The following is a 10,612-nucleotide window of genomic DNA, read 5'->3' on the forward strand; positions in this document are numbered from 1 at the left end:
TATATCTGCTACAGAAACAGCTGCATTTATAGGATAACATCTGTGAATAATTTTACAACTTCCATAGTATTTTTTTTTCCTACTATGGAAGTCAATGGCAACCACCAACTGTTTGATTACCAGCAATCTTCAAAATATCTTCTTTTATGTTCAACATAAGAAAGCAACTCATACAGGTTTGGAACGACATGAGGGTGAATAAATGATGACAGAATTTTCATTTTTGGGTGAACTATCCCTTTAAGGCTTTATATTATATTTTAACTGTGCAACAGCGCCTCCACACATAACAGGTCAAAGCCGTGATTACATCCGGGTCGGTCGCTATATTCCTTCCTTCCGCTGTACATTTTATAACGCTGATCCAGGGAGATCACGAAGGTAAACAGCGGCTCGGCTCTTTCACTTGATTTATCTGTTTGCAAATCAAGGTTTTGACAGTTTCTAATTTTTTGACAATCTCCTATACCTTCTGTAAATAAATCCGAACATTAACGTTGTGCAATGCCGCAGTCCCTCAAATGTCATGAGCGTGAATATGGAGGTCACTGCGGGACGAGTCCATTTTCAACCGGTTAACCTACTGTACAATATCTGAAAGAGTTTGGCTTGTGTGTTTATGCAATAATGTATAATACGGAGGCATCTTTGATCTACATGGATGTGTGTTTATTGCTGCTGTTCAACTATTTAATCACTCTTCCCGTCTCTTGCCTTGCATAACTGTTCCCTTCGTGAAATTTGTCTGAAGTGTTGATGCTTTTTATGGGCTTTTTAGTTCATGTATGGATTATGTTACAGTGTTGAACCTCACAAGTTTGTGTTGTGAATTAATTTTATAAGCGGCTATTATTTGGGGGTGTTTAATGCTACCCTCTAGTTGTTTTGTTCTTAACAAACATCTACAAAAACATTTAATAAAAAAAATAAAAATAAGTTTAGTAATTTTATGATGTTAAATTTTTGGTATTTCTATCTATTTTAGTTTTAGTATCTTTATTCCTTAATTTTAAACATATTTAAGTTAGTTGGCAAAGCAACATTTCTAATTGCCGTATAGATTTAAGTTTTTCATGTAATATTTACAGTATAATTAATTTAAATTGAGTTTTATTTCAATTACCAAAAAAACAATTTTTAATAGTTTGTTTTAGTTAACAATAACAGTAAAGGTCATTAGGACTGGAGTTGTTATTAAACAGTGCACCATGTGGTACAGCTTTGGTTATGAGGGGATGGTTCTTGCTCATTGGTTCCTTCATATCTTTCAGATAAGATGTTGTCCTGTCTCGGCTGTCCCGTTCTTAGCCGGGTTCTGACCATCGGGGCTTCACGTGCCCCGGTAGCTGTGGTTGCATGTGGTGCATCACGCACTACTGTAGCAGCCAGCACCGCCTCTCCTTCAAACTCAACGTCACTGGTGCGGTACAACAGCAGCACAGCTCAACAGGTGACTTGTTGCTCAAATCCACTGTCTGCATAATTGATGATCGATGGAAATTAGATATAATCAGTGTGTGTCACCCAGGAAACGCCAAAGAAGACCAAATTCGGACCTCTAGCTGACCAGGACAGAATATTCACTAACCTATATGGACGACATGACTGGAGGTAAAAAATATGAAATTGTATTATGAATTATATCTAAAGACAGGACTTAAACTTACATTTGAATGTTCCCTATTTGTTATGGAAGCTATTTTTTTCCCATGGACTAAAAAGGTGAAAGGTTAAAATATATATATATAAAATAATTGCAACTTTTTTTATCTACAATTCAGATATTTTTTTCCATGCTATTGCAAGTTTATATCTCAAAATTCAGACTTTTTTTTCTCAAAATTGCTTGTTTATATCATGCACTCAGACTGTTTTTTTCTTCTCAGAATTGTGAGTTATTAATTGTAAGATGTAAATGGAGAAAAAGTAAGCTTCCATAATTTGTGTATTTTCTCATTTTGGTGTTGTTATCTATTAAACAATTAAAATTGTAATTTATTATTAATTTATTATAAGTGCAATCAAAGTTATTAATTTATTATAAGTGCAATTGTAAGATGTAATTTAGTAGTAATATAACACACACACACACACACGTGTATATATATATATATATATATATATTGTGCATGTGTTTAATGTGGTGAATGTTCCATATATCTCAGGCTGAAAGGTGCCCTGCAGAGAGGTGACTGGTACAAGACCAAGGAGATTTTGGATAAAGGAGTGGACTGGATCCTGAATGAGATTAAGGTCTCAGGTCTGCGTGGCAGAGGAGGTGCCGGATTCCCCACAGGGATGAAGTGGAGCTTCATGAACAAGCCCAGTGACGGCAGGTAGGTTTGCATCTCAACAGTTAACGGCTTTCATAAGTCACATGACTCTGCAAAAGCAGATGTAAATGCTTGGCCAGTGGATCTACATTTAGCTCTTTTCATTAGGATCAAATCAGGTCATACAGAAGCATATGAGTCTCTTTTTTTCACCCTCTCAGGCCTAAATATCTGGTGGTGAATGCTGACGAAGGAGAGCCCGGTACCTGCAAGGACAGAGAGATCATGCGTAATGATCCCCACAAGCTGATTGAGGGCTGTCTGGTGGCTGGCAGGGCCATGGGAGCACGTGCAGCCTACATCTACATCCGTGGCGAGTGTGCCGGATTCCCCACAGGGATGAAGTGGAGCTTCATGAACAAGCCCAGTGACGGCAGGTAGGTTTGCATCTCAACAGTTAACGGCTTTCATAAGTCACATGACTCTGCAAAAGCAGATGTAAATGCTTGGCCAGTGGATCTACATTTAGCTCTTTTCATTAGGATCAAATCAGGTCATACAGAAGCATATGAGTCTCTTTTTTTCGCCCTCCCAGGCCTAAATATCTGGTGGTGAATGCTGACGAAGGAGAGCCCGGTACCTGCAAGGACAGAGAGATCATGCGTAATGATCCTCACAAGCTGATTGAGGGCTGTCTGGTGGCTGGCAGGGCCATGGGAGCACGTGCTGCCTACATCTACATCCGTGGAGAGTTCTACAATGAGTCGTCCAACCTGCAGGTGAAAAAGAAAGGATGTGATCCCTCACATAATAACACAATTCATGTTTTAAAGAGACAGAGTAAGAAAGCTCAGTCCCAAAACCTAATGAGCTGCCAATAGAGGCAGCATTTTAAGGCATCATAGGCTGTTTCAAAATGCTAAATTAATCAATAGAATACTAATTAATAAATAAAAACAATATATCAATAAATAAAAACTAATATTATAATTGTCATATTACACTACCATTCAAAAGTTTGTTTTTGAAAGAATTACATACGTACAGTATATTAAGCAAGGATGCACTAAACTGGTCAAAAGTGACCGTAAAGACATTTACGATGTTACTAATGATTTCTATTTTAAATAAATGCTGTTCTTTGAACTTTATTTCCATCACAGAATCCTGAAAGAAACATGTATTGTAGTTTCCACAGAAATATTGAGCAGCGCAACTGTTTTCAACATTGATAATAATAAAAAATTTAACTGAGTGCCAGATAAGCATATTACTTATCACAACTTATCTCCAAACTTTTGAATAGTAGAGTATATGTTATTAATATTTCACTATATAGCCTATTAGAAATATGATAAATTATATAATATTGTAAATATATTTATAAATATAATATTAATCGAAATATTTTAAATATGTTTAGTTAAGTAATAAAAATATTCATAAATCATGCATTTAATGATAATGTTTATTATCTAATTCTTGTATGTGGTATGTATTCATTTTGTTAGTGTTGTCAAACATTATTAGAATTGAATGGATGTCAAATCTTCACTGCAAAGGGGTTCATTTCAGTAAAATGTGTTCAAATGTACTACATAGTAGTTGAGGGAAGTAATGTATTGACCTCATGTGTTTATGTGTGCTTTCTCTCAGGTGGCCATTAACGAGGCCTATGCAGCCGGGCTGATTGGCAGGAACGCATGCGGCTCGGGTTATGACTTTGACGTGTTTGTGATGCGCGGTGCGGGAGCATACATCTGTGGAGAGGAGACGGCTCTGATTGAGTCCATCGAGGGAAAACAGGGAAAACCTCGTCTGAAACCCCCTTTCCCTGCTGATGTGGGTAAGTCAGAAACAAACAGAAAATTACATTTTATTTTTACATTTATTTTTGATATTATATGTTATTTATTTTATTTTCTATGAGTGACATGATATAAGTTACATGTTTTTAATGTGTTAATATATGTATTTTTTGCATTACATTTTGTATATGTGACATGTTGTAAATGTGACATGTTTTTAATGTGATTCATTGTATTTTACTTAAAGTGATACATTTCATGTTCTTGTTGCAGGTGTGTTTGGCTGTCCAACAACTGTTGCCAATGTTGAGACGGTAGCTGTGGCACCAACCATCTGCCGTCGTGGCGGCACGTGGTTTCTGAGTTTTGGCCGAGAGAGAAACTCTGGCACGAAGCTCTTCAACATTTCAGGCCATGTCAACAACCCCTGCACAGTGGAGGAAGAGATGTCCGTTCCTCTGAAAGAGCTGATTGAAAGACATGCAGGTACACCTCATGCCATCCGCACATGGAAATCTTTGTTCATGGTCTAATCATGTCCGATCTTGATGATTATTGAGACTTAATTGATATGATCTCTGTAGGTGGTGTCCGGGGTGGTTGGGATAATCTCCTGTGTGTTATTCCTGGTGGCTCTTCCACGCCATTAATCCCACGTCATGTGTGCGACACCGTTCTCATGGATTTTGATGCCCTCATTCAGGCTCAGACTGGCCTTGGCACAGCTGCACTTATTGTCATGGATAAATCAGTAAGTCGATTTGTCAAATAACTAGGGCTGTTGATTTAACGTGTTAATTTGGTGCAATTAATTATGGAAAAAATTATGATTAACACATTTAACACACCCCACCCTGCCCAGACATGTACATCATCTTATATTGCATGCAGTTGCTGACGAACATGAGGTAGGAAGACTTAACTGCATGATGGAGCCTGTGAGAATGCAGTTATATGCCCCTAAAATTCAAGATATGAGGGCAAATATGCCCCAGTGTGGGTTTTTGTCTTATATTTATATCGTACGATATAGGTTAACAATATCACAGGAGCAAGAGTGCTGGTTTTTCCTGAATATCTGCATGATTGCAAATGTGATATTGATTTTATACAACAGTTCAATAAAAAAGAAGGTAATATTGTATTATATTTTATTCATATTATTGTCAATATTTGCTCAATTTCGGCAACGAAAATAGTTCTGAACAAAGTCAAAGTAGAACTGTTGTGCCTTTCAGAGCAGCACACAGTGATGTTTCGTTATTGAATGAATCCACATATTTGAACAAATCGATTGAGTCAATGATTTAATGACCAATTCATAAAGACAGACACTTTATTTCTGAATGAATCAGCCATTTGAATGAATCGGTTGACTGAATGACTCTCTCATTAAGACTGACTGGATCTTTTAGTTTTTTATATAAGGTATCAAATAAATTAATTAAATAAATAATAAAATTGAAATTGAGATTTATGCATCATCTGACAGCTGAATTAGCTTTCCATTAATGTATGGTTTGTCAGGATAGGACAATATTTGGCTGAGATACAACTATTTGAAAATCTGGAATCTGAGGGTGCAAAAAAAAAAAAAAATCAAAATATTTAGAAAATCACCTTTAAAGTTGTCTAAATGAAGTTCTTAGCAATGCATATTACTAATCAAAAATGAAGTTTTGATATATTTTCGGTAGAAAAATGTACAAAATACCTTCATGGAATATGATCTTTACGTAATATCCTAATGATTTTTGGCATGAAAGAAAAATTTGTAATTTTGACCCATACAATGTATTGTTTATTGCTACAAATATACCTGTGCTACTTATGACTAGTTTTGTGTAATAAATTCTATGTTGAATCAAAATATTTCTACTTTATTGTAATGTCTATTCAATTGCTTTTCTCTTTTAACACAAGAATGACTGTGGGTCACTTCTCAGCCCAAATTTATTTTCAATTAATTTGTGATTAATTTCAATAATTAATCAGCACATCATGTAATTAATTAAATAAAAAAATGTAAACCGTTGACATTCCTAAAATTAACACACTTGTGGTTTCTGTGGACATGGACCACTTTGAAACGCTATACTGCTCCCCTTTTCTTCACTTCAAATTCCTATAAGCATTTTTTTACTATAGGGACATTTCTAAATTAGTGAAATACAATAGGCCGGATTCAATGTTTTTTAAAGTTCTGTCTGCTAATTTGATTGTTTGGTCATTCCCCCTTCACAGACTGATGTTATTCGAGCTATTGCCCGCTTGATTGAATTCTACAAGCATGAGAGCTGTGGGCAGTGCACTCCTTGCAGAGAGGGTAAGAATTACTACAAATGTATGTGAATATACATTTGTCAGTATTTACATGTACAGTATGTTACATTACAGTGAATATTTACCAGTCTGTCTTTTCTGTGCCTTTCAGGAGTGGACTGGATGAATAATATGATGTGGCGCTTTGTGAAAGGCGATGCACAGTCAGCAGAGATTGACATGATCTGGGAGATCAGCAAGCAGATTGAGGGCCACACCATCTGCGCATTGGGAGACGGAGCCGCATGGCCAGTTCAGGTAAAGGCAGTATTTTATTTTATTTTTAGAATCAGTAGATCATTTGATTTATATAGACAAATTATTTTAGAATATATGATTATTAATCTAAACCGCTAAAAATGTTTTAACTGAAACTTGCATTTATATTTCTTTGTTCTCAGGGACTGATCCGTCACTTCCGCCCTTTAATGGAGAGCAGAATCGCAGATTTCAAACAGAAACAGCAGGCGCGTGCTTGAAAGCTTCATATCTGCGTCCTTTCTGGCTCATCCTGCCACTTATAGTTATTTAAGCAAAACCGACATGATCTCTCGCTCACTGATATGTGAACTGCTGGCATCCTCCTTTTGTTTCTCTTACATTATATCAGGGACATTAAATATTAGTCACCAAATTCGTTAAACCTTAAAATAACCATGGTGATAGATTGTTTGAGCAGATGCATCACTCATTTACAGTAACTTGTAGTGAGTAATGGTTATGGTTGATGTAATTATGTTAAATCCCATTACGATGTTAATGCCGTTTTTCTTGATAAGAAAATCTTACACTGTATAAACACTTATTTGTGGAAATAAAGAGCCTAAAACTTGAAACAGTGTTTGTTAATCTGGGGTGAGAGGAGAATGTGTTGTTTTTGATCATGAACTGCGTGAATTGGGAGAATTGGGAGAAGACAATGTAAAGATCTGTTTTAGAACCATTATGTTTAGTCCTGTTATGATATTAATAGCATTATTCTTTATATGAAATCTTTCTCTATATATATAGTGCTCACACACTTTTTGACCAATGAATTTAGATGTCTTTTCCACTAGTTCTTAATTAATTTTAAAACCAATTTATTGAGATTCCTGCAGAGGACTTCCATTGCAGGCCTTGAAATATTAGATTCAAACAATTATTCTTGTGTTCAAAAGTCTCCAAAAATATGTTCTTGTAGCATTCATGCAGAGCAAATCAGACATGTTCAGAAATTACATGTCTGAACATAAATAGATTTAACTAATGCTCCTGTGGCTCAGTGGTAGAGCATTGCGTTAGCAGTGCAAGGGTTGTGGGTTTAATTCCCAGGAAACACACATACAGATATAAAATGTATAGCTTGAATGCACTGTAAGTCGCTTTGGATAAAAGCATCTGCTAAATGCATTAATTTAAATTTAATTTATCTGCCTGAAAATAAGAGGTTCGTTTTTTTTTTTTCTTTTTGGGAAGTCAATTACTTTAAGTAGAAATGAGCCAATCACAAGATAGAAAAACCATACCAAAAATCAGCCAATCAACGCCGCCGTTGGCCCTCGAAACAACCCGCTTGTTTTGACGTTGACCTCAGAAACATCAGATAAAGGCTTCAGCTTTTGCACAACCTCGATTTTACATATCTGCTTTTTAGTCGAAAAGCAGACTTTTTCGACTAAAAACTTCTACTAAGAACTTCTCAGGAACTTGGACGACCAGTGTTGCCAATGAACACGGGCAGGTTATCATGTCGGTGCTTACAGAAAACAAAGAGTTTGGTCTTAAGGGGATGATCTCCGGTGTCATAAATAGGTACAAGGAAGCCGCAGAGGCTCCTCCTGAAGTTCTGTATGCCAATGGAGACTGCTGTGGGTCCAGCTCTCTCAGAAAAGCATTCAAAGAGTGGAAGGACATGGAGGTCAGGTTGAACATCTCTGAGTTCATGCGAAGGATTTCTGTGGGCTGCACGTTAGAGTCCCATCAGATATACGCGACATTCATGGACCGCCTCACCCACTGTATTTTCGAATGGGATGAGGAGGACCTGAAGCAGCTGAAGGAGGCGAAGCATAATGAGCTCAATTCCGATATCGTCCAGCCTTCTGATGATGAACTAATGCATCACCTCAGCAGAAGCGAGTTGGCCCTCCACTGTAGACGAACCACGCGTGATGTAAGGGAGATCGAAGAACTCATCACAGCACTCATTCGGCTCTATGATGGGGAGGCGGGATGGGACTCATTAGGAGTGCCTCTCTTCAGTTCCAATATAATGGCTGAGATATGGGATTCCCAGAAGAAACATTTGCCGTGTATAGTGGATCCTCTTGGTGTACAACTGTATGAGCAGACTGGGACACTGGTGAAGGGAGGCCACCTTCTGCCAACCTACAAATGTTTCAGAGGTTCCACCTCCATTGAATCCTTCCACCAGCATCTGAACCAGCTCATTCCAGGTAAATCAATTATCAGTCCATTTTTGTTTGTTTGTTTGTTTTAGTCTCTTATGCTCAAAAGGCACTACACTTGCAATGCTATGTCAACAGTGTGCCTGTTGCAAGTGGCACAACACAACTAGATAGCCATAATCAAAATATCTGTCTATACTGCAGTAGCTCAGTGTTGCAATGCTTGCAATGACAGTTTTATTGGTTTTTAATGAGAGTGATGATAATTATATGCAGGATGATGTGTTTGCACAATGTCTGAACACAGTATGAAACATTAGTACGCTTTGTGAAATATAAAGAGATTTCACGGCATTGTGTATTATATTTCAGGGGTGCCAGCTTGTTCTACATTTCTCCAAATTGAGTTTTTGGATGGATTGGTCAGGTGGAATGAAGCGACTGCTGTGGCCTCAGAGGGCCTGCAGACACCTCAGTCTTACATTGGGGTTCTTCAACAAGCTGTCGACCAGCTCGGAGAGGAAGTGCTTGGAAAGAACATTGTGTCTACTATCAGTACAAGTAAATACACTAGTAAGTTAGATATTATTTTCTCATAGCTGAAGGGACAGTTCACCAAAAATACGAACTCACCCTCATGTCATTCCACTATACAATGGAAACAGTAAGAAGAGTGGGATACATGTACAAATAATAAATTACATGAAATCCATCTGGAAATTTCAAACAGATTTTTAATCTCTTTTAAAACTAGATTTGATAAAATGGTATTTACCAGATGTCACGTAGGTCATATAAGACTGACTCGTGCATTTTTGCTTAAAGGTGAAGACCCTACTCAGTGCATGTTCTGCAGATTCCCCTTTGTGTCAAACATATTTTATTGGACTGTCTCGCTTTTAATGTATGTAGAAAACTATTTTATGAAGTGAACTCACTTAAAGAGTTATTTAGTATAATTTTGCCAGAAAACGTTTTAGACGTTTTACATTTTTATCATATGTTAATGTAAAAAAATCTTTTGTAATGTAACTAGTGTTTGTTTGTTTGCTGTTTTTTTATTGTATTTGTTATGCTTGTATTATTTTAATTGTTTTTGCCATGAAAATAGCTTAAGATACTGACATGGCATTAAATAAAAAATATACTACTACAATGGAAACAGTGCTATTTTAGTATAATTTGTATACTATTATAGTATTTTTTTTATTTCTATAATTTCAGTTTTCATTTTAGTTTAAATTTTCAAAATGTTATTTATATTTATTATTCTTTAATATGTATTTCTGTGTAGCTTTAGTTCTCTGTTCAGTTTTTTAAATGTATTTTATTTCAGTTAGTTACCAAGCAAACGCAAACCGAAAGCACACATATCATTAGCAAATAACTCAAAGTGGGTGCTTCACCTAAAGTAACTTAAAAAAAGCATGCCGGCACACCATGGCTCCAAAAAGTAGAAATTTATTGACAGATTTACACAAGTGTGAAATTTTGAGCACAAATGCTCTTCGCCATACAATTAAAACACTTCAAAGACAGTAATTTATATGAGATTAACAAATAAACAAAACATAATGCACTCGTCCAGTGAAAACACACACACACACACAAAAGTATGTCTAGAAAAAGAAACGATAATCCAGAGGCAAGAAACATCAGTAGCTTAAAGGTACCATCATAATGCCGCCAGGACACTAGGGCACAAAATCAAAAAATAAAAGTAGACTAAATGTGAAAGTCCAAATCTATACATCAACATTTCTGATTTTGCTTAAAGGGTTAGTTCACCCAAAAATGAAAATGCTGTCATTAGTCATTA

General features: G+C 36.4%; 2 protein-coding genes across 3 annotated transcripts in view; both read left to right on the forward strand.

Annotated features, from left to right (window-relative positions):
- Positions 1–305: 305 nt before the first annotated feature.
- LOC107693353 (NADH dehydrogenase [ubiquinone] flavoprotein 1, mitochondrial-like) lies at positions 306–7,239 on the forward strand. Of its 2 annotated transcripts, XM_016492699.1 has the most exons (12): positions 306–381; positions 1,272–1,450; positions 1,529–1,611; positions 2,166–2,336; positions 2,495–2,633; positions 3,008–3,052; positions 3,930–4,119; positions 4,355–4,567; positions 4,666–4,832; positions 6,326–6,407; positions 6,516–6,661; positions 6,805–7,239. In XM_016492699.1, exons 2-12 carry the CDS (start codon positions 1,277–1,279, stop codon positions 6,880–6,882), a joined length of 1,488 nt encoding a protein of 495 aa, XP_016348185.1. In that variant the 5' UTR covers positions 306–381; positions 1,272–1,276; the 3' UTR covers positions 6,883–7,239. The 2 variants fall into 2 exon arrangements, with proteins under 2 accessions (XP_016348185.1, XP_016348186.1); XM_016492700.1 differs by lacking the exon at positions 2,495–2,633 and having other exon boundaries at positions 2,869–3,052.
- A 677-nt stretch (positions 7,240–7,916) lies between these two features.
- LOC107693263 (uncharacterized) overlaps positions 7,917–10,612 on the forward strand; it is a 3,960-nt gene continuing 1,264 nt past the window's right edge. The window contains exons 1-2 of the mRNA XM_016492570.1: positions 7,917–8,841; positions 9,166–9,366. Coding sequence (XP_016348056.1) covers positions 8,133–8,841; positions 9,166–9,366 — 910 coding nt within the window. The 5' untranslated portion in view covers positions 7,917–8,132. The remainder of the gene's footprint in view (positions 8,842–9,165; positions 9,367–10,612) is intronic.

The sequence above is a fragment of the Sinocyclocheilus anshuiensis genome, unplaced genomic scaffold, assembly GCF_001515605.1.
Source record: "Sinocyclocheilus anshuiensis isolate Anshui unplaced genomic scaffold, SAMN03320099.WGS_v1.1 scaffold566, whole genome shotgun sequence".
NCBI lineage: Eukaryota > Metazoa > Chordata > Actinopteri > Cypriniformes > Cyprinidae > Sinocyclocheilus > Sinocyclocheilus anshuiensis.